This window comes from Anguilla rostrata, chromosome 9 (assembly GCF_018555375.3).
Source record: "Anguilla rostrata isolate EN2019 chromosome 9, ASM1855537v3, whole genome shotgun sequence".
NCBI lineage: Eukaryota > Metazoa > Chordata > Actinopteri > Anguilliformes > Anguillidae > Anguilla > Anguilla rostrata.
Window position 1 is genome coordinate 1,305,009 of NC_057941.1, and position 24,228 is coordinate 1,329,236.

The window sequence follows — 24,228 nt, forward strand, 5'->3', positions numbered from 1 at the left end:
CTAACCTAACCTAACCCAGCTACGCGTCTGCCTCTGCCCGGGACACGGCTGGCGTTTAAAGGGAAGCCGGGACCCGTCCGCTCGTCACCGCTCGTCAGTCAGGCAGGTTAACCTACCTACTACCTAACCTAACCAGCTCGCGTCTGCCTCTGCCCCGGGACCCGCGGTCGCGCTCAGCCACCCGCTCCGTTCAGTCAGGCACAGGGTTAACCCTAACCCTAACCCTAACCCTAACCCTAACCCTAACCCAGCTACCGTGGTCTGGCTCTGCCCCGGGACACGGCCTGGCGTTTAAAGGGAAGCCGGGACTCGTCCCGCGCTCAGTCACCCGCTCCGTTCAGTCAGGCACAGGGAGCGCAGTCCGGTAACGCGACAGACCCGCGGAACAGTACCAGAGGAACCCGTGTCTTTGTGCTTATAGTCCCTGTCCCTCAGGGGGGGAAACCCCGCTCTCTCTGCTCACAGGACAGCCACCATCTCCCTTCTACCCAGCAGCCTTTTCACCTGGGACAGACCCAGAGGCACATACAGTACTGCGCACACACCCGACATGCGCGCACACACACACACACACATACACACACACACACAAACACATACGCACACACATACATCCACACACATACACACACACACACAAATGCACACACATTCTCACTCTCACACACACACACGTGCACGCACACACACTCTCACACACATACACTCGCACACACACACTCTCACACACGCGTAAACATCAGTGCATGGCAAGCGTAAATGACACAGCAGTGGCTGAAATGCCTGCTCTCCTCTCACAGTGTTAAAGCCTGGCTCGGGAAACACATCACAAAGTGAAAATAAGCTCAGTCTCGCGCTATCCTTATTTTTACATATACAAAATCCATTATTGCTAATTAAAATTAGAATAATTTTACACTGTACAATATAGACTGGAATGTAGTAAAGTTAATCTGAGAAGGAAGGACATAAATCTGTTTACAGATGAAAAATGAAATGACAGGCATTCGTCTCTGTGTGAAGTAGGGTCTCCATCATCTAAGCAACCCTTCTTTCCTACCCCCCCGCCCCCAGAACCCCGCCCCCCTTCCATTCCCGCTGGCTCAGCCAATCACAATAAGAGTTCAGTTTAAAATGTGCGCTCCTGATTGTGGGGTAAGTCTCTTATACAGCACAGATATCGTAACAGCACAGCGACAGCACAGACAGGCCTCTCCTACCCTACGCTGACCGACAGGATTACCCACTTTAGCACAAGGACACAGAAATGATCATTACACAGCACCTTGCAAAACAAACACCGAACACATTGAAAGAAAGGCACTGTTAGATGCAGGCTGCTAAATAAAATAAAATAAAATAAAATGAGCTCATTTTGGTCTTAAGTGCTTCGGTAAATGAAAGGTTTAAAAGGTTTCAAGTGAAATACGAAAGCAAGTTTAACTGGCCATCTCATTTTCAAGCAAAAATATTCTCTGCTAACAAATGCTAAAAACGCGCTGCTCCGCTCTGCTGTGTTTCATTTGGCATCTGAAAAATGACTAGAGGGCGTAATATTGTTTCTCTCCTTTAACCAAATTTAGAAGGAAAAAAAAAACTTCCTTAATCTATTATTCAGAGAGAAGAAACAGGATGAGGAAGACATAAGGTGAAGAGCGAAAAACGTCCTGCCGCTCGCTATCCCAAAATTCAGGGCGCTAACGATGCGTGTTACATACAGCATGCTAAAGGTGTGTACATACATGTGCAGTACTGCGTTGTGTTTGAGTTTCTATCGCGGAGTCCGAGCCTCGAACCCTATCTATCACGGAGTCCAAACCTCGAACCCTATCTATCGCGGAGTCCGAGCCTCAAACCCTATCTATCGCGGAGTCCGAGCCTCGAACCCTAATGCTCTCCGTGCTGCAGCTCAGCAGAGGGGACGCAATACTGGCGCAGAATGACCCGGAACCCCTCTCAGCCCGGGAGGACCAGCTGAACCCCTCTCAGTCCGGGAAGACCCGCTGAACCCCTCTCAGCCCGGGAGGACCAGCTGAACCCCTCTCAGTCCGGGAGGACCCGCTGAACCCCTCTCAGTCCGGCAGACCTTTTAGGCTTTTTGTTCACATTTCATTTTCATAAAAAAAGCGCAACTGTCAGGAACTGAATAAAAAATCTACAAATTAACACATGAACACAATGTTGCTGCAATCAGCGAAAGGAGTCTGCGTAATTTAAACGAATGGGGTTTTTATCCCCCAATTCTGTTTCACAGAATATTTCAGGCGATGATAAGTTTTACTCATTAAATTCCATCTGAACAGAAATAATAAATAATCATGATGAGTGGCTCGAAGCCTCGTGCTCAATCACTGCCTGTTAGCTGTTCAGTTCTTCTCAAAGATTCGGTCGTACTTTGGGGAAATTCACTAAATTACTTTCCTTCCGTTGTCATGTACTAGTGATTTAAAACAGTAAATCGAGTGAGCATGAAGTTCTAGAGGGGGTGGATTATTAAAAAAAAAAAAAAAAAAATTGTTAAAAAGTACAGAGTGCATCGGCACAGGGATGGGGGGTGGGGGGGCGGGTGAGAATCAGGCCTACCTGCTGTTGGCCAAATCTCAGGTGAGCAGACTGACGTTAGCATGACCTTTTTTTTTTTTCTTTTTAAATAACATTTACTGTATGGCTATATACTGAAAATATACATTCCCATATTTATATAGAACTATCTTAAAAATACAAATGTGCAAAAATTGTAAACAAATGGGGGGATGCTCTGGCACCAGAGCCTCAAATCCTTGTGGGCTCCTCGTCGCTGTCGCTGCAGTTCCCACAGCACTCCTGTGGGGGCAGCAGAGAGACAACACAGGGGGAGAGCGGTCAGAAACACACACAATCAAATACACACACATGCTAGAAAACACACACGCTAAAAAACACACATGATCGAATACACACATGCTAAAAACGCACGCACGCACACAGATACAGATACACACGCGCACACATGCACACAAGCACATGCTAGCACTTCCTGATTCTGAGAAATCAGTTGTATTGGTACAAATGTCACAAAAATAACTTGAGAGGTCAATGTTCAAGGTCCTCTAAACTGACATGTACTTAAAATGTAAGGGAATTAACATAAAAACTATAACATTTGGCTGTTTTGCCACTTAAAACTTGTAGATGGAAAGGGTGTTGAACACTTAGAAAACTTATAAATACTGAGATTTCAAAAGCATCAGCAAGTTTCATGTGCAGGCTAACAGTCTGAAAAGCATCCGCAAACAGCCCCACTAAAACATGAAGTGGTTTTTCCATCCAGAACTTGTTCTTACCTGTCTTCCAAAAAGCCTCTGCAGCAGCCCCTGTTTGGGTGGGGGCGACGGCTGACCCCTCCAGTCCAGGTCGGGGGGGACCGTCCCGTCCAGATAGAGCACATTGAGCTCCTTAAAGCACTCCGTCTCAATCATCTACAGACAGAACGTGTTACAGTGAGTCTATCATCTACAGACAGAATGTGATACAGTGAGTCTATCATCTACAGACAGAACGTGTTACAGTGAGTATCTCTATCATTTACAGACAGAACGTGTTACAGTGAGTCTATCATCTACAGACAGAACGTGTTACAGTGAGTGTCTCCATCATCTACAGACAGAACGTGTTACAGTGAGTCTATCATCTACAGACAGAATGTGTTACAGTGAGTCTATCATCTACAGACAGAATGTGTTACAGTGAGTCTATCATCTACAGACAGAACGTGTTACAGTGAGTATCTCTATCATTTACAGACAGAACGTGTTACAGTGAGTCTATCATCTACAGACAGAACGTGTTACAGTGAGTGTCTCCATCATCTACAGACAGAACGTGTTACAGTGAGTCTATCATCTACAGACAGAATGTGTTACAGTGAGTCTATCATCTACAGACAGAATGTGTTACAGTGAGTGTCCCAATCATCTACAGACAGAATGTGTTACAGTGAGTGTCTCTATCATCTACAGACAGAATGTGTTACAGTGAGTGTCTCTATCATCTACAGACAGAATGTGTTACAGTGAGTCTATCATCTACAGACAGAACGTGTTACAGTGAGTCTATCATCTACAGACAGAACGTGTTACAGTGAGTCTATCATCTACAGACAGAATGTGTTACAGTGAGTCTATCATCTACAGACAGAATGTGTTACAGTGAGTCTCATCTACAGACAGAATGTGTTACAGTGAGTCTCATCTACAGGCAGAATGTGTTACAGTGAGTCTCTATCATCTACAGGCAGAATGTGTTACAGTGAGTCTCTATCATCTACAGACAGAATGTGTTACAGTGAGTGTCCCAATCATCTACAGACAGAATGTGTTACAGTGAGTGTCTCTATCATCTACAGACAGAATGTGTTACAGTGAGTGTCTCTATCATCTACAGACAGAATGTGTTACAGTGAGTCTATCATCTACAGACAGAATGTGTTACAGTGAGTCTCTATCATCTACAGACAGAATGTGTTACAGTGAGTCTCTATCATCTACAGACAGAACGTGCTAGAGTCAGCCTGTCTCACAAAACTAAAAACTGCATGAAAAATCATTTTTAAAATAAAAAGAGTCAAGTTTACTAATTGGCATGAATAAATAGACAATTACTGAACTTGAATTCTTTGTAACACGAGCTCGGATGAATAATAAAAAACATAAAAATGAAGCGATTACGATTACTGCTCGCATGGCCCTGTGTTTGGCTCATATAGAAGACCCTCGAGTAGTGTTTATTTAAGAGTCGCACAGCGCGAAGGTAAAGCTAAAACAAGCTTCCCAACTGCTGTGAACTGAAAGTCTGAAAACAACAGATAATTATTTTACGATGAACAATTTAACAATTCTGCTAAACTACTCAATAGGCAACCTAATTATACTTCATACATGGTCCAGTTTGTTATCAGAACATGTACATCTGTGAGAATGTTGTGGCAGCCAGTGTAGCAATAAATGCACTAAAAAATGCAGTGCCTTTGATGATAAGATTTTATGGTCCGTCACTAAATAACTTGAACCACTGACCACCAGTCCTCTGTCCACATAGTATTTCTTAAACTCTGATCTCATAAGGTCAGAGCAGAACTGACTTCGGAATGAATGAGTTATATGTAGGACTCTGCAGTGCCAGCTTAAAAAAAAAAAAATCATATTCCCATTGTGTTGAAATGATCTTTCAGAGGAATCTTCACTCTGGATATTATTATTTAACAGGGCTGTCTACAATAACATTCTAATCAAAATGATTCATTTGGGCAGCCTAACGTTCGGGTGTCCCAGCTGCTGATTGGCTGTTTTCTGAGGGAAGCCATTAGTGTGGCTCCTAGTGAACGCCGTATTTTACAGCCCGGCACAGGCGAGGGCTGCTTCGGCTTCTCGGCTTCACAGAGGCCTCTCTTGCGCCCACGAGGACCTTCCAAGCGGAACGAAGAACATTTAAAACTTCCAGGAAGCTGTTTCCCTGCAGCTACTGCTTTTAACGGTCAGCAGTCTCAAACCAAAGTGGGGATTTTAAGGCTGAACCCAGGGGCTGCTGGGCGACTCATCCTGTTAAAGAGCGGGTCTAGTACGCGGACGGGCCCCACGGTCGGGTGGCAAATCCAGAGATTCCAGACCGCGTCAACGGTCTCCAGCAGCCCTGTAGGGCCAATCAGAGCTGGCTGTGCATTGCCCAGGGATAAGGGGGGGGGTTCGTTCCACTGTGTGTCTCCCTGGGATGGGAGGGGTTAACTCGGCTGAGATGACTCGGAAGTTCTGATGAAGACGGCGGTTTACATGCTGACCGCCTTCAGGCGCCACCGTTCTTCAGTGGCAGTTTGTGAAAGTGGAAACCGTTGAGTTTCAGGGGTGGAGGGCTCATAGCGTTGCTCTTTGAGTGAAACTTTTCCATTTCCACTCAACGGGCGACTGACAGCTTCCTGTGAAGTCTGAGAATGGCAAGAGGATGTGAGAGCTACCCTGTGTTTGGGGCCGAGGACGGGGCGTTAGATGATTCACCAGCCCTGTGTTTAGTTTTTTTTATCCTTTATCTCTCTGCTCATCCACACCACACCACCTCAGGTTACACAATACCTGCAACTTTAAGCACACCTCCTGCTTGAGTTAGGGTTTGAGTTGTTGGATGTGAAGGCTGATATCCCTTGTGTGAGGTGTTATGGGTTGAGTTGTTGGATGTGAAGGCTGATATCCCTTGTGTGAGGTGTTATGGGTTGAGTTGTTGGATGTGAAGGCTGATATCCCTTGTGTGAGGTGTTATGGGTTGAGTTGTTGGATGTGAAGGCTGATATCCCTGGTGTGAGGTGTTATGGGTTGAGTTGTTGGATGTGAAGGCTGATATCCCTTGTGTGAGGTGTTATGGGTTGAGTTGTTGGATGTGAAGGCTGATATCCCTGGTGTGAGGTGTTATGGGTTGAGTTGTTGGATGTGAAGGCTGATATCCCTGGTGTGAGGTGTTTTGAGTTTGGGTGAGTGATGTTGAGTGAGTGTTGATAGGCTGATATCCCTTGTGTGAGGTGTTATGGGTTGAGTTGTTGGATGTGAAGGCTGATATCCCTTGTGTGAGGTGTTATGGGTTGAGTTGTTGGATGTGAAGGCTGATATCCCTTGTGTGAGGTGTTGTGGGTTGAGTTGTGTGGTGTCAGCGGTTGAGTGGTTAGAGGTGAGGCGTACGGCTGCCCGCGGGCACTGACCTCGTTCTGCCAGGGGATGGGCACGCTGCCCGTGGAGACCTTGGTGTAGAAGGAGTCGTCCTTTGGCTCGAGCTCCACGCCTTTCACAGTGGAGAACTGCTCTATGTCCAGCACGTCCTTACAGTAGATGGCCTGGGGCTGAACACACACACACACACAGGGAATCACACACATGCATGCATGTACACACATACACACACACACACACACACACACACATACACACACACACACACAGGGAATCACACACATGCATGTACACCACACAGACACACACACCACAACACAGACACACCAACACACACACACACAGGGAATCACACATATGCATGCATGTACACACACACAGACACACACACACACACACATACACACACACACACACACACAGGGAATCACACACATGCATGCATGTACACACATACACACACACACACACACACACACACACAGGGAATCACACACATGCATGTACACACACACAGACACACACACACACACACACAGGGAATCACACATATGCATGCATGTACACACACACACACACACACACACACACAGGGAATCACACTATGCACACACACAGACACACACACACACACAGGGAATCACACATATGCATGCATGTACACACACACACAGACACACACACACACAGGGAATTATGCACACGCACACACATACACACACACACACAGGGAATCACACACATGCATGCATGTACACACACACACACACACACACACACAGGGAATTATGCACACACACACACACACATACACATACACACAAGGAATCACGCACATGCATGTACACACATATACAAACACAGACACACACACAAACACACACAGAGGGAATCTCGCACACGCATGTACACACGCACGCACGCACACATACATACACACACACACGTGCACACGCACGCACGCACGCACACACACACACAGATGAACATGGCACAGCATCTTCATTTCACGCCCTGCCATCTGACTCTGGTGGGCACAGATGGTCAGGCTGCGGAACAGGACTTCAGCAATGAGCTCATGCAGCGAGGGCACTGCCAGCGACACTGACATCAGAGCATCGGTCAGTGCTGCAGGGTCTGTGCTGGGGTGTCAGTGCTGCAGGTTCAGTGCTGGGGTGTCAGTGCTGCAGGGTCCGTGCTGGGGTGTCGGTGCTGCAGGTTCAGTGCTGGGGTGTCAGTGCTGCAGGGTCAGTGCTGGGGTGTCAGTGCTGGGGGGGTGAGTGCTGCAGGGTCAGTGCTGGGGTGTCAGTGCTGGGGAGTGAGTGCTGCAGGGTCAGTGCTGGGGTGTCAGTGCTGCAGGGTCTGTGCTGCAGGGTCAGTGCTGGGGAGTGAGTGCTGCAGGGTCTGTGCTGGGGGGTCAGTTCTGGGGGTGTCAGTGCTGTAGGGTCAGTGCTGGGGAGTGAGTGCTGCAGGGTCTGTGCTGGGGGGTCAGTTCTGGGGGTGTCAGTGCTGTAGGGTCAGTGCTGGGGGGTCAGTGCTGCAGGGTCAGTGCTGGGGGGTCAGTCGGCAGACGGTACTCACATCAGGGATGAAGGGAGCCTCCAGAATACCGGCCTCTAGTCGCTTGAAGTTGATGGAACGGAAGAGGGGGTGGGCCTTCACCTCTGTGGCTCCGCCCCCCTGACAGCCGAGCCGCACGCTGGGGTCTTTGGCCAGCAGCTGGGGGGGAGGATGGTGGGGGGGGGGGGGTGAAGACAGCAGTCAGTGTAGCTGGAGATGCACTAGCCTCAGCAAAACTGATCTCAGGCCAGTGAGCGTTACGCATGGGATCGAAACACCACCCGAAAATGACCTTTAACCTTTTAATCCTTCAGTCAAAGTGAGGCTGAATTAATTGCTTTCGTGAAACCAGGCGTAACCCTGCAAGTCCTTCACCTCATTTCAGCTTAAACAAAAGAATATCATAGAACACCAAAGTCACACCGGTTTCTTCACGTTTTAGACAAAAATGATCCTGTATGAACTAGTAAATGCATCTGCAGAATCTTAGCGCAGATGAAGCAGAGACGGGTCTAAACCCCCAGATGACCGCTGCCTGTGGTCTCCTTTTTCTGTCACTTGAGACAGATATAAAATGCAAATGAGTCGCACTTCACAGATGGAGATAACCGCAGACAGTCCGCCGCACGATCTGCATGAAGAACCTGAACGCAGTCGCCAGCGGCTGAGCCTCCGCAGGGCAGACTGGGTAAGGACCACGCCGCCCGCGTGCCAGCCAGCGCTGACCCAGGCCTGGGGCACACAGCGCGGCCTTCCACTGCCACCCTGACCCACAGAGACGCTGCCACTCACCATCTTACAGAGAGAGCTGGCCTCCTCGGAGAACTTTCCGGAGTACTCCTCCTCCACCTCCCGCACCAGCCGCTCCACCTCCTCCCGCTTGATCTTCTTCTTGCGCTGCTGGAAGGGGGACTGGCCCTCGATCATCTCATACAGCAGGCAGCCCAGGGCCCACCAGTCCGGACTGAAGGTGTAGCGCTCATTCTTCACAACCTCCGGGGCTGGACGGACGGACAGAGAGTGAGAAAGAGACAGACAGACACGCAGACAAAGGGAGAGAGAGAGAGACAGATAGACATGCAGACAGAGAGAGGGAGAGAGAGACAGTCAGACACACACAAACACAGACAGATAAATGACAGAAATGCAGTACACTGCAATACAGTGTGAAATTTATGTGGATGTTTTTAATATATAATGATAAATATTCTTGACAGCTGTGTAATACACTGTCATATGTGAAATATGAATAATGGAATATGCATATTCCCTCATATCCACAGAGCCCTTCTGTACACGCAGAAGAGGTTTATTCCTGTAAGAATGCAGTGCTCTTATAAGGCCTCTGTGACTATGCCACACTAAAGTACGATGGAGTGAAACCTGCAAGCCCAGTACAGAATGACCCCTACGCTCCTGTAAGTGGCAAAGCCCACAGGCAGCCAGCCACAGTTTTAATGCGTTATTTTCCCATGATCCTCTGTGGAATGCACTGAAGAACATACACAGCGCGATCTCGGGGTCACCAGACACGCCCCGTCTTTCCTGGGACTGCCCCGAATCTCAGCCCCCTGTCCCGCCTCGCTCAGAGAGAGCCCTGATTTGTCCTGTGTTTTGGGCGTACCCTGTCTGGGGGGGTTTTCTGACCGTAACGGGGGGTTATTGTGGGGTCTCACCGGACTCCGCACGCTGTGCTCCAGGGAAGCTGGTCCCCTGCCGGAATGTGGAACTCACCCATGTACCCCACGGTTCCCACTCGGCCTTTGATGGTCTGCCCCTCCGGCACGTACACGGCCAGTCCCAGGTCCGATATTCGGATGTGACCTGCGGGGCGAGAAACGGAAACCGCCGTGAGTCACCGCCATCTTGGATCCCGCGTTCCTGGAAAGCGTGAACGGCGTGCACCAGACAGAGCAGCGGGTCGCGAGCGCTTTACTGGACAGGAAGCGGACCGGAGCCCGCGAATCAGAGACCAGAGCGGGTACGAGGCGTCCAGGGGTTACAGTTTGATGTTTCCTTGGCAACAGAGACGATCATATATGACAGGTATTCTTTAGAACCTGACCTTCCCAGAGCCCCGAGCCCCCAAATCTAGCACTGCGCTACCCTCTGCCCACCCAGCCAATCCATGCCCAGCGGAAAGAGAGTAATTATGGGTAATTCCTAACGGGGTCTTTCATGGGGAAAAAAGCACTGATTGTGTGTGCAGTGGCTGACTTAACCAAGAGCACACAAAGCAGAGGCAACTGAAGCAGCTCCAGCCTCTCTCAGTGTGCTATACTCCCTCTGCTGGCCGTTAAGAACATGACAGCTTTCTAGAGCAAACTGGCTTTAGCGACAGAACTTGCCTGAAATCCCGAGAGGAACTCCCACTGTCCTCAAACAGCCAACATAAAACAACGCCACATACCCTAAATATTCACACCCGTCTTTATGAAAATGCCCCAAATAACGATCCGCGCCCGTCTTAACTCACCGTGGTCGTCCAATAGGATGTTTTCAGGCTTCAAGTCCCTGCAGGAGAAACACAAACAGCAGCAGCATTAGATTCAATCAGTAAACACTCTTCTCCAGAGCAGCTTGCAGCGTGGGAGAACATTACTGTGTTCAGCGGAACCTGCCTAACAGCACCAACAAACACGAAGCATCTCTAAAGCTCCAGTGCTAGTTAACCACGCTAACAAAAAATAACAACACAAGTCCCGTGTACATACAGTCAACATCCGCAACAAGCTGCAATAACATAAAACCATAAACATTCCGTTAATAACTTGAGTTAATACATAACAGGAGTGTTTTGGGGAGGTTGGGGGGTGGGTATGAGAGAGGAGCCAAGATGGCGGGTCTTCATCCTGCACCGGAAAACAAAGGTCACTGATCCTTCCGATTGTGAGCATGGGCTCGGCCCGTCTGATTGGCCGCCGGTCGCCAGGGGTTACCTGTACACGATCCTCTCGTTGTGCAGGTCCTGCAGGCCGCAGCAGATCTCCGCGGCGTAGAGGACGGCCCTCTTCTCCTCGAACCCGGCCTCACCCATGTGGTAGATGTGGAACTTGAGGTCGCCGCCGTTCATCAGGGTCAGCACCAGGCAGAGGGCGTCTTTCGTCTCGTACGCGTAGGCTAGGCTGACCTGCAGGGGGCGACGCAGACGCAGGCCAGGCCAGGTCAGAGTCCTTTCGGGAGCGCGAATCGTTTGCAGTGAAGAGTTTATATCCCTGAGGAAAATATTACCCCCCCCCCCCCCCACTCCAAACTGTATAAAGCTTTACAAACAGGGAGTGATGACTCATGGGGTAGGACCTGGGGTTTCAACAGGGGGTCTGTGAGGGCACCACAGGGGGTCCACGGTCACACTCTCAATCCTCCCCCCGCCCCCCCACCCCCACCCGCCGCAGTCCACAGCTGTATCTTTCACTCCCGGTCCGTGTGCGCAAGACCAGGTCGCCAATCTTTCTAAAACCTTTCATTTTATAAAAATATACAACTCTTTTTAACTTATGCTGGGGTATCCGGGATCATTTTGAGTGGGGGGGGCGGGGGTGAAAACGGGTCGGGAACCCCTGGACCAGGAGATGCGTTTGTGAACAGAAGGTTTTTGGTTCAGCTCCCCAGTGGGGCATTGACTCTCTTGAGAAAGACACTGGAGCTGAACTCTGAGAGGTCTGTCCAGCTGTACAAACACCCGAGAGCACAACCCCGCTGGTAAGAGCCTCAGCAAAGCAAATAAACAACAATTACAATAATAAAATCAGTGGATTTAAACCAAATTAAACAACCAAAAATAGCGTTTATCACGTCCCTCTCAATCAAACGGGCCAAACAAATTCTCCAGGCGTCTTTTAATCTTCCTTTGAGTTTGAGGCTTGTCATCACCCGTGGGCCTGTACAGCATCGCTCCGCTGACCCCTGACCCCGCTGACCCCTGACCCCACACTTCCTGTCGTTGGGGACGCAGAGCGAGCGGACCGTGGCCCTCGAGCGCTCACAGCCCGCTCTCCAGATCAGAAACCCGGAGAGGCGCAGAGATGGAATTTGGCAGCGGGCTCGTGTGACTGATGCGCGGTTTGTGGACGCATTTGATTTGGACGCATTTTTTTGGGTAATGCTTTATCTCTCTTTTTTTCTTTCAAGAAGTAGAGAGATTCCTGGAAGGCCCTCAAAAAAAACAAAAACAAGCAAACAAGCAAAAAAACCTTCAAAAGTCATCGTTCCCCAAAAAGATCCAGGCATCTACACTACTGTTTAGTGTTGTAAATTTTCTCATATCTTATTTAAAAAAAAAAAAGTTTTATGCACAGCTATGCTGTGTCACTGTCATACATGAACCAGCCATTTATGGATCGAAATAAAACCAAAACAATCCTGCATATTTTCCCATGTTGGACTCCTGTCAGACAAACAGATTTATACAGAGGTTCAGAGAGATGATCAGTGTAGCTGAATGCTTTTCATGTACTGGAAAAAGACATCTGAATGGTCATTTTTCATATTAATTTATGCTACTTATCCGTTAAGGCCTGGAAAAAGTTTACTCTCACAGGAGTATGTATGTGTGCACTATGACACACATTGCACAGAGCTCTACGTGGGCTTTAGGGTAAACAAGGCTGTGTGTACTTACCACAAATCTACTGTTCACTTTTTCCAAGATCTGTTTCTCGTTCAGCGCCATGGACTCCCCTTTCCTCTTTTTGATCCTCTTCTTCTCGAGCTTCTTGCAGGCGTACATCTTTCCCGTGGCCCGGACTTGGCACGCACACACCTGGAAAGCAAAGGGACATAAGGAGCTTATAATGCCTTATAAAACTCTGCCCTCTTCCATACTGGATGTTTCCAGCATCAGTCATACAGTTTCTTGCTCTGGTGCAGCCTAACTTTTTCTCCCCACTGGCCACAGTGGCTGGTGAATCCCAAAATTCACCAGCAAATTTCACCCTTATACCAGAGCAGATATTCAGCACAGAGCAGGACCTCCAGGCCACAGATAAAATTTGCCAGCATTTGGGCTAGGGGCGGGGGTTCATTTTGCACCCCAGGCTGCACTTAAGAAACGGGACGGCAGTCTTAGTGAAGGAGGGAGAGGGATGGTGCAGCTCTCAGATTCCTACCTCTCCAAAACCTCCCTTCCCCAGCACCCTGTACTGCCGGAATGTGTTCTTTGTGACTGGTTGTCTGGAGAACAGAGAGAAGGACATTAGTGGGCATTCAAAACAAAATTTAAACAAATCCAGCATCTGTACATACAGCTATACATACACAAGCTTGCGTTTCCTGTGGCGAGGATTTTTAGTCTATGACTCAGTTGAAATCAATATGCTAGATGTCTCTGTCTCGACTCTAATTGAATACATAAGAAGGAAATGCCTGTGTTAAGTGTCTAAATTGCATTGTTATATGAAGAAAGACCAATCATAACGAGTTTGGTACAGTCCAGAAACAGTGAAATGGAATAAATAAGAGAATTACAGAGGAAGACAGTGCATCTTATTAAATGAACGAGAGCAGTGCTGAGCATAAATGCGTTTCAGTATAACCAGTTTCCCCCAGGAACCCCTTCACCCCCCCCCCCCCTTTCTGTTTTCTTTGTCAAAATCTCAACATTTATGACAGTATTAGGAATCACTGAAGGATAAGCATGGAAGGATAAACATAAGAAGACACATGATTTTCTTCAGTTTTCAGTTTTTCCTTCCTTGATAAACTGTCCAAAACGCTGAACTTATTGTAAAATGTTTGTCACTGTCTAGTTATTTCATCATAAATGCATTTTATATGCACACTGTGAATCAGTGTGAAAATCGTGCACAGAAAGTAACATTACATCACTAATGACACGACTCAGGTCCCGCAGCAGGGTGACTGTAACGGGCTGCGCATTAGATGAGGAGGAGGAGGAGGAGGGAGGAAGGACGAGGAGGAAGGAGTAGGAGGAGGGAGGATGAGGAGGCTGCATTTGCATCCTGCAGGTGTACAGCTGAACAGGTGAACAGTAAAAATGAGGCAGTATAACACAGGGCCCTTTGTAATAGGAGATACTCCGTGAGATAACACACACCGCAGGCCGACTGTTTTACATATCTGATTACTTTAGTGCCATCACGGCTCGTAGCAAAACTATTCCATCCCTTCCTGCAAGTCAGAGCGCACGTAGGATATGAAAATCACCCCCCCCCCCCCCATTCTCAGAACACAGTGAACCTGTATGTGTTCCAGCCGACTGTTCGTTCCCTTTTAGAGAGCACACACAACGGGCTCCACAGTCTCTCCTGCGTTCCCGGGCAGGGAAATTTCAGCTTGCCCTGCTGTTACAGACAGAGAGCTTTCAGGCTTTTACATAACCACACATTTACGGAAGCAAGCTGCCTCTGACACGTCAAGGCCTCAACCAAACCCCCATTCCCCCTGCTCTGATTTTAGAGTACTGCATGTCACTGTGTGTCAGTTATCTTTATAACAAGCAAGCTTTTATACGACGGACACATTTCCATAGCGGTCATGTTTCATATTCGAGTTTTCCTTCCTGTATCAGAGTCTTCTGCATGAGCTGTAAGAGAGATTTCTACAGCGTTTTGACACAGGGTCACACAGGAAGTAGGAAAGTCCTTGTTGGAGACGTGAATTCAGCTCAGTTCCTCAGACAGCTGGTTTAGCAATCCGCACAGATGGCGGAAACAGCGCTAAACCGAGCTCCGGGTGGAATCAGAGCGAGGGCCAGACGCACCGCCAGCCAATCACAGCATCCCAGCTCCACACACCGCTGGGGAGCAGGGCCGCTCGCTCTGACCAGCAGGGCCGCTCGCTCTGACCAGCAGGGCCGCTCGCTCTGAACAGCAGGGAACAGCAGGGCCGCTCGCTCTGAACAGCAGGGCCGCTCGCTCTGAACAGCAGGGCGCTCGCTCTGAACAGCAGGGAACAGCAGGGCCGCTCGCTCTGAACAGCAGGGCCGCTCGCTCTGACCAGCAGGGCCGCTCGCTCTGACCAGCAGGGCCGCTCGCTCTGAACAGCAGGGAACAGCAGGGCCGCTCGCTCTGAACAGCAGGGCCGCTCGCTCTGAACAGCAGGGCCGCTCGCTCTGACCAGCAGGGCCGCTCGCTCTGAACAGCAGGGAACAGCAGGGCCGCTCGCTCACAGAGGGACCGCTCGCTCTGAACAGCAGGGCCGCTCGCCTGCCAACAGCACCCGCTCCGAACAGCAGGAACGCAGAGGCCGTGCTCTGAACAGCAGGGCCTCGCTCTGAACAGCAGGCCGCTCCTCTGAACAGCAGGGCCGCTCGCTCTGAACAGCAGGGCCGCTCGCTCTGACCAGCAGGGCCGCTCGCTCTGAACAGCAGGGAACAGCAGGGCCGCTCGCTCTGAACAGCAGGGCCGCTCGCTCTGAACAGCAGGGCCGCTCGCTCTGACCAGCAGGGCCGCTCGCTCTGAACAGCAGGGCCGCTCGCTCTGAACAGCAGGGCCGCTCGCTCTGAACAGCAGGGACCGCTCGCTCTGAACAGCAGGGCCGCTCTCTCTGAACAGCAGGGCCGCTCGCTCTGAACAGCAGGGCCGCTCGCTCTGAACAGCAGGGCCGCTCGCTCTGAACAGCAGGGCCGCTCGCTCTGAACAGCAGGGCCGCTCGCTCTGAACAGCAGGGCCGCTCTCTCTGAACAGCAGGGCCGCTCGCTCTGAACAGCAGGGCCGCTCGCTCTGAACAGCAGGCCGTCCTCTGAACAGCAGGGCCGCTCGCTCTGAACAGCAGGGCCGCTCGCTCTGAACAGCAGGGCCGCTCGCTCTGAACAGCAGGGAACAGCAGGGCCGCTCGCTCTGAACAGCAGGGCCGCTCGCTCTGAACAGCAGGGCCGCTCGCTCTGAACAGCAGGGCCGCTCGCTCTGAACAGCCGCCTGATTTTCAGCGTTTCTGAAGCCTGTTCTGAGGATGCGCAGTGATTTGTTCCAGAGTAGCAAACCTCCAGTCAGGCTCTACTGCTTAATGAATATTACTCTGGCTTAGAATCTGCTGTTAGCTCTCTGTGATAACCATGAGCAGCTAGAGGGGTGATTGCTGCCCCTTTTACCCCCAGCCCAAACCCGTGGGACAGGGTCAGTACCAGCCCAGCCCAGCCCAAACCCGTGGGACAGGGTCAGTACCAGCGCACAGCGGGTGCTTGGTTCTGTCCGCAGTTGCAGACCAGCCTCAGGGCAATGCAAAAAGCAGAGAAACGAGGGAGGGAGGGAGGGAGGGAGGGAGAAGCGAATGGGGTCTTTGCCAACCCAGAAAAAAAAAACAAGAGCGTGCAAAGGTTTTTTGTGACACACTGTGTGGAGTAACCATGTATAGTTTATACTACACTACATCTGTAAGCCCTTTTAAACACTGTAATTACCATTAATTACCGTCTTAGGAAAAGCAAACTGCAGTTTGAGTTCAGGCCACCATGGCTGCTCTGTGCTCAGGGTTTTCTGCAGTTCCCCTGTCCTCACTGCAGATGCAACATGCTTCTCATAGTCACTGAATGCACTGAAATGAAGGCATTCATTTGAATAGGGATTCATTAATGCGGATTAACCAACACTCCTACATACACAGACCAGTCAATGTCCTTCAAAAAAGGGAGATTCTGGATGGCCTTTCTGATATGTGCAACCACGTGGCCTTGTCATTAAAGGCTGAATCCTTAAAACAGAGCTCTCAGTATTCAAAAAGACATACTACTAGTTATGCTGACTCATTTTAAAGTTCCTTTGGGAATCACATAATCACTGGTGGCTAGTGTATTAAATTCATACATTTACTACCTTTGGCTGCTGCCATGCCTTAATCTGTCTGTGATCTGAATGTGAAACCAGTGTGCTAATCATACTTAACAGAAATCTTGTTGAAGCACGTTTAAAGAAATCGGTTGTGATTTTCTCTTGAAAAGGCCCCAGGCAGTATTTATGCATTTGAGTGCTAAATAGCTACAGAGAGTATCCAAATGTATTCAAGTGCCATTCCTCTCTCTCTGCCTGGTCCAGGGCCGTATGTTCCTCTCTCTGCCTGGTCCAGGGCTGTATGTTCCTCTGGGGTGCCCAGCCAGGGCCGTATGTTCCTCTGGGGGGCCCAGCCAGGGCCGTATGTTCCTCTGGGGGGCCCAGCCAGGGCCGTATGTTCCTCTGGGGGGCCCAGCCCGGGCCGTATGTTCCTCTGGGGGGCCCAGCCCGGGCCGTATGTTCCTCTGGGGGCCCAGCCAGGCCGTATGTTCCTCTGGGGGCCCAGCCAGGCGTATGTTCCTCTGGGGGCCCAGCCAGGGCCGTATGTTCCTCTGGGGGGCCCAGCCCGGGCCGTATGTTCCTCTGGGGGGCCCAGCCAGGGCCGTATGTTCCTCTGGGGGGCCCAGCCAGGGCCGTATGTTCCTCTGGGGGGCCCAGCCCGGGCCGTATGTTCCTCTGGGGGGCCCAGCCCGGGCCGTATGTTCCTCTGGGGGGCCCAGCCAGGGCCGTATGTTCCTCTGGGGGGCCCAGCCAGGGCCGTATGTTCCTCTGGGGGGCCCAGCCAGGGCCGTGTGTTCCTCTGGGGTGCCCAGCCAGGGCCGTATGTTCCTCTGGGGTGCCCAGCCAGGGCCGTATGTTCCTCTGGGGGGCCCAGCCAGGGCCGTGTGTTCCTCTGGGGTGCCCAGCTAGGGCAGAGCCGTTCCAGGATTTCGTGCAAACCTCTGCTCTTGATTATTTAATTACGTGTGATACACCCCAGCCTTAGTCAGCTCTGGCATATTGGGGTCAGGCATTTGCATAAGTATCAGCTACATCTGTTGACTGCAAGTGTGCCCTAAAGATTTTACTGTGCTCAAGCACAGGGGTGAACCAGCGAGGTTTATAGAGTTGTCAGAATATTAAACTAAGCTGATTGTTTGGAACCAAAACCAGCAGGGCAGCCCGGTGCTCCCGGACCGGAGCTGTGTACTCCTGATCTGTTCCTGTATAACTCAACCCTGGAGCCTCTCACAGGGAAACAAAATGTCCAGAAGAGCACAGGGATTCGCTGAGAGGAGGATAGACACGGTTCACCCACACGAGAATGTAAATGGAGGGAAAGCGTGTGAGAACTCGCTCGCGTGTGATGCAACAGCTTCAATGGGCTGAACCACGAGCGTGGCCTTTACGCAGGTCAGACTTTTACGTCCTCGATATAAATACTGAACCCAGGATTAATGCAGGCTGGCCAAAAAAAACATTCCTCAGATACTTATTTTGTTTTTGAAGGGGTGCGCAGGGGAAGGGGAGGGGTGTGCTTGATCCACAGCAGATACAGAAAGGGTACAGCAATTACTGTTTCATAAGACAACCCTAAAAACCACACACACAGACCGTGCCCTGAGAGCCAATCAGACTTGAACCCCACAGTCGACGGCGGAAAAAAACCCCTGCAGGACAGGCCTCAAGCTGATCCTGTCTCCAGCCAGGGACAACTTAACTTCAAACCGCGTGAAAATGTCAAAAATGTCAGGGTGACCGTCGAGCACGTTTCCCCTGCGCGGGTCCCGATCAGGACACCGTGACCTAGAGTGCACCCAGAGTATCGCACACAAAATGGCGGCGTACTTTTCCAGCACTGGAAACGCAGGAGCACACAGCTTTGTGTATTTGCTTGCATACGCTGCTTACCTGACCTTACAGGCATCTAGCAGACGCTCTTACAAAATGACTTTTACATAGCATTTACATTGTGTCCATTTATACAACTTGATATTTGCTGAAGCTACGCAGGTTAAGCGCCTTGCTCAAGGGTACAATGGCAGTGTCGTGGGAATCAAACCTGTGACCTTTAGGTTACCAGACCAGTTCCTTACCCATAATTCTACACTGCAGCCCTGCTTAGGGAATAAAACTTAAACTTACACAAGGATAATATTCTTTCTTCTCGAGTGTCCAGAAGTCTGGTTCATTTTGGAAAACCAAATATAACCGAAATACTCACGCATCGTTGGTAAAGACATTCCTTTTGATCTAATTATTCTGAATGAGTGGACAGCACAGAGAAGCATGGCGGGCAGGCCTGGGCTGTTCCTGAGCGGACGTTGGGGCGTGGCGCACGTACCTCTCCATCCATTTCCACTGCAGGAAGCGGTTGAAGAACATGCTGTCGAGGTAGTCAGCGAAGGGAGCCACGCTCAGGTAGTCGTGGATCAGCCTGCCGAGGGCAGAGAGAGACTCACTCACACCGCTCTGATTCAGACCCTAATAACACAGCCAGTGACTGGTGCAGAACAAATGCCATGGCCAATCACTGACCGTGTTACTGGTTTTGCGTGAGGTGAAAGGTTTTTGCAGGTGGTGAAGGTCTGAGCAGATGAGGCCCTAAGTTTGGGGAGGTTCAGGTTTGATTCTGGTGCGGTTGTAGTTCTGTGGTTCTGTGGTTCTGGTGTGGTTCTGCGGTTCTGGTGTGGTTCTGGTGTGGTTTTGGTGTGGTTCAGATGTGGTTTTGGTGTGGTTTTGGTATGGCTCTGGTGCGGTTCAGATGTAGTTCTGGTGTGGTTTTGGTGTGGTTCTGGTGTGGTTCAGGTGTGGTACAGGTATGGCTCTGGTGCGGTTCAGATGTAGTTCTGGTGTGGTTCTGCGGTTCTGGTGTGGTTCTGGTGTGGTTTTGGTATGGCTCTGGTGCGGTTCAGATGTAGTTCTGGTGTGGTTCTGAGGTTCTGGTGTGGTTCTGCGGTTTCCGCGGAGACGCGCTCACTTGGTGCACTCCTTGAAGAGCTCCTTGCAGGCCTCCTCCTCCAGCCGCTGCGTGCACTCATTCGCCATGTCCTCCGTCACCTCGGGAACATGGTCTTCCGACTGCGGGGCGAGAGTTCGGATCAGCACCGACCCCCTAACCCTAACCCTAACCCTAACCCAACCCGGCCTTCAGCCCAAACCCAACACACAGCCAAAAACCCTCTAACCCTAACCCCCAACCCGGCCTTCAGCCCAAACCCAACACACAGCCAAAAACCCTCTAACCCTAACCCCCAACCCGGCCTTCAGCCCAAACCCAACACACACTGTCAAAAACCCTCTAACCCTAACCCCGACCCAGCCTTCAGCCAAAACTTAACACTCTAACCCTAACCCCCAACCCGACCTTCAGCCCAACTCAACACAGCAACTGTCAAAACTCTAACAGTCAGCTGCTCACCTACCAATAGAAAATCAAAAGAAAGACGGGTGGACGAGTCCAAGGATCTTGCTCTTTGCTAGCTGCGGCTGGTTTACTGGACCCTACCTTTGGGTTGAAGTGTGTGTTTATGGGGTCCTACCTTTGGGTTAAAGTGTGTGTTTATGGGGACCCCACCTTTGGGTTGAAGTATGTGTTTATCACATCCTGGCCGCACTCCCTCCTCTTCTCGTCAGGGGTGACCTCATACTCTGCCTGGAGGGGAGAAATAAAAACGTGTCAGAGGCCGGGGGGGGGGGGGGAAGCAGGGGGGTGGATAGCGGGGTGCAGGGAGGTGGATAGCGGGGTGCAGGGGGTGGATGGCGGGTGCAGGGGGGTGGATGGCGGGGTGCAGGGGGGTGGACAGGGGGGGATAGCGGGGTGCAGGGGGGGATGCGGGGTGCAGGGGGTGGATGGCGGGGTGCAGGGGGGTGGATGGCGGGGTGCAGGGGGGTGGATGGCGGGGTGCAGGGGGGTGGATGGCGGGGTGCAGGGGGGTGGATGGCAGGGTGCAGGGGGGTGGATAGCGGGGTGCAGGGGGGTGGATAGCGGGGTGCGTGATGTCACTCACCACAGCGTCCATGAATTTAATGCAGCGCCTCAGCTCCGCCCGAGTGTCGCAGAACTGGCGGAAAAGCTTGCGTCCGATTGGCTGCTTCTCACACAGGCTGTGGTAGTCCTTCTCTGGGGACGGCCGGAGGAAAAGGGGGAGGAGTGACTGAGAGCTTTTTTTTAACACAACACTCATAAAAACCTTCAGTTTATTATTCATAAAATCCTTCGCTCTATTATTCATAAAAACCTTCAGTTTATTATTCATAAAAACCTTCAGTTTATTATTCATAAAAACGTTTGGTTTATTATTCATAAAAACCTTTTCTGTATTATTCAGGGCGGTTTCCTCAGGCTGAACTGCAGTACATTATTCGTCTCGTTAGCGAATGCCGCCTCTAATGCTTCAGGCTCTACATCATTTGCAAATTCATCCAGACCTCAAATGAACCACAAAGCAGAACGAAACCTACGTCTGGCCCTCCCACAGTCTAAGGAGCAGTTTCCATCTGCAACATCGGGTTAGCAGCCCAGCTACCTTTTAAACCCTCAAACGTACAGCTTACCAAGAAAGATTTATAAACAGTCACTACTGCAGTGAGATGAGGCACAAAAATACTTTCTATGAGGTAACAGGGATAATCCCAGCCTGGGGAGGGGGTGGGGGTGTTGCATTCCTTATTCACATAGATGCGAATGTCTGGTGGGATCTATGCAAAACCAGTGTGACGCTGTAGAACTGTCATCATAGAAGATAAAGAAGTTATGTGTACTGGAGATGGGTGTTAACAGAGGCTACAGTGTGACCTTTCAGTTCCTCATGGCAAACGTGGCAAGCAGCAGCGAGATCACAAACATGTGATTAGAATGTTCTTAACTGAACATTCACTGCTGGCGATTTAAAACAATGGAGTTCTAGAACACTGACTTAGAATGTTGAAAAAACATTCCAAAAAAAACCCTGCTCTTTAAAGGGTTAAGCAGTGGACATACACTGTGATGCCACTGCAGTGACATCACAAAGACGCTGGGGTCACATGGTATTTGAACTGATGTAAATAAGAGGGAAAAAATAATTGAGGTCAATTCACTTCACTTCCTTGACTGCAGGTTACAAATGTAAACTAGTGAGTTTAGCATGTGCCAGTGCCAGTGCTTTCATGAGGCGACGGGCGATTCGGACAACCCCGCCACTGACTCCATCACTGGACCATTTGATCCGACAGAAATGTGAATCAGGACACAAGAGAACACAACAAGTAACCCACTGAAGAAACCCATCCTTCTTTAAGAAAGCTCAGCATTCAGATTCATGCCTTTAAGTCTTTAACTTCTGACTTTTTGTGTTCCTTGTACCAGGCTGAAGTTAAATTTGTCGATGCTCGTTTCCCTGCAGCCCCTATTGGTAGGAAGATGACACATGATCGATCCTGAAACATTACAGGGTTAAAAGTCCTCCAAGTGCCATCATTGCAGTTAATTAGAGCTTTTAAAATCAGGTGTACAGAGATGAGAATAAGACTGTGCTGCAGTAATGAACAGAAAGTCCACTAAACCCTGCCACCTCTAAACTACCTCCATGCAGCTTGCACATGGAAACCAACAAACTCAGTAAAGATCTGCTGGGAGATGAGCTGAGCCAAATGTGTTTTTTAAAGGATATATCCATTTTCAGGGGAGCAGCCGGGAGTCTTTACTCTATCCAGTTTAAGGTCAGTGTGAAATGGGGTACCCAAAAGGAAACCAGGGTGTCAAAGTGTTTCCCCTCAGCATTGATGGCCAGTCCTTCTCAGAGGAGGAAGTTCTGGAGTCCCGGCCATGGACCTCTGACCTTGGGTGAGATAAGCTGCCATTTTCTTACGTCTTCCTTCACGTTTTGTTATTATTGGTTCACGCTGTCAGAGTTTGCTTGTGAACACCACGAGAGGAACAGTTGTTTTTAAGTTAAGCACAAAGCACAGTTCAGATGGATGTTCAGTTTGCGAAACTGGGAAAAGGCCAACAAGCTTCGCCCACAACATTGGCCTTTAGTCGTTTTTGGCCTTTTTTTTTTTCTTTGCTTTTAAGAATGAACACAGAGTAAAATATCAGCGAAGAGCGTTTTTGTCGTGGAAAGTTTGTCCGTTTGATTTATCTGCGGTTGAATCTGGGCCGTGATGTAACAGCCGCTCTGCTGAACCCGCGTCCCAGAGCGAGGCGAGCGGGGGGGGGTCTGTGCCTAGCCGCTCTGCTGAACCGCGTCCCAGAGCGAGGCGAGCGGGGGGGGTCTGTGCCTAGCCGCTCTGCTGACCCGCGTCCAGAGCGGGGGGGGGTCCGTGCCTAGCCGCTCTGCTGAACCCGTGTCCCAGAGCGAGGCGAGCGGGGGGGGGGGTCTGTGCCTAGCCGCTCTGCTGACCCGCGTCCCAGAGCGAGGGGAGCAGGGGGGGGTCTGTGCCTAGCCGCTCTGCTGAACCCGCGTCCCAGAGCGAGGCGAGAGGGGGGGTCCGTGCCTAGCCGCTCTGCTGAACCCGCGTCCCAGAGCGAGGCGAGCGGGGGGGGGTCCAAGCCTAGCCGCTCTGCTGACCCCGCGAGCGAGGGGGGGTCCGTGCCTAGCCGCTCTGCTGACCCCGCGTCCCAGAGCGAGGCGAGCGAGGGGGGGTCCGTGCCTAGCCGCTCTGCTGAACCCGCGTCCCAGAGCGAGGCGAGCGGGGGGGGGTCCGTGCCGTCGGAAGCGCTGCAGAAGGAGGACCCGTTTGCCCCGGAGCTATGCGTGGTGTCGCGTGCAGCAGAGTGAGCCGTCGGGCGGCCAGAGCAGAAACCCATCAGAAACACGAGCCGCAGTTTCAGCTGAGCAAGCAGCCCCGCCTGCGCTCTTTCACTTTCAAAACCTGAAACGCCCTCTTCCTGCTTTCAAAACACTCTCCAATCTCCTGGCCACAAACGCCCAATGCTAAAGCTAGCCAGTCAGTAAAGACCGACACTTACTGCGCCCATACTGATTATTTAACGAGATGACAGAAAGTCTACATGCTCAAAACCAAAATATATTGATTTTGTTGTATTATGTATTTAATTCTGTGAATGAGGGTTTTTCCATGTTGAGGAAAGTATGCCAACCACACAACTTATGACCGTCTTCACCAAGGAAACAGACAGACAGTTCTAGTTCTGTTCTAGTGCATGGATTGGCCCCATGGTCTGATATCTGTTAAGGCTCTGTTCCAGTGTGTGAATGGGCCTCATGGTCTGGTACCTTTTTTTATTTTTATGTGGGTACCACATAAAATGAACATTGCCCCCCCCCCCC

The 24,228-nt window shown here is 50.6% G+C and overlaps 1 protein-coding gene across 5 annotated transcripts in view; it reads right to left on the reverse strand.

Annotated features, from left to right (window-relative positions):
- grk6 (G protein-coupled receptor kinase 6) overlaps positions 1–24,228 on the reverse strand; it is a 38,258-nt gene that overhangs the window by 3,864 nt on the left and 10,166 nt on the right. For 3 of the 5 annotated variants that reach the window (XM_064349673.1, XM_064349670.1, XM_064349669.1), the window contains exons 3-16: positions 20,962–21,074; positions 20,529–20,606; positions 19,932–20,032; positions 19,296–19,388; positions 13,355–13,418; positions 12,868–13,008; positions 11,186–11,376; positions 10,723–10,760; positions 9,981–10,070; positions 9,039–9,247; positions 8,268–8,405; positions 6,719–6,856; positions 3,324–3,458; positions 248–2,823 (exon numbers count right to left, since the gene is read on the reverse strand). In XM_064349673.1, coding sequence (XP_064205743.1) covers positions 2,773–2,823; positions 3,324–3,458; positions 6,719–6,856; positions 8,268–8,405; positions 9,039–9,247; positions 9,981–10,070; positions 10,723–10,760; positions 11,186–11,376; positions 12,868–13,008; positions 13,355–13,418; positions 19,296–19,388; positions 19,932–20,032; positions 20,529–20,606; positions 20,962–21,074 — 1,580 coding nt within the window. In that variant the 3' untranslated portion in view covers positions 248–2,772. Of the gene's footprint in view, positions 1–241; positions 2,824–3,323; positions 3,459–6,718; positions 6,857–8,267; positions 8,406–9,038; positions 9,248–9,980; positions 10,071–10,722; positions 10,761–11,185; positions 11,377–12,867; positions 13,009–13,354; positions 13,419–19,295; positions 19,389–19,931; positions 20,033–20,528; positions 20,607–20,961; positions 21,075–24,228 lie in introns of all 5 variants that reach the window. The other 2 variants (XM_064349671.1, XM_064349674.1) reach the window with 2 other exon arrangements.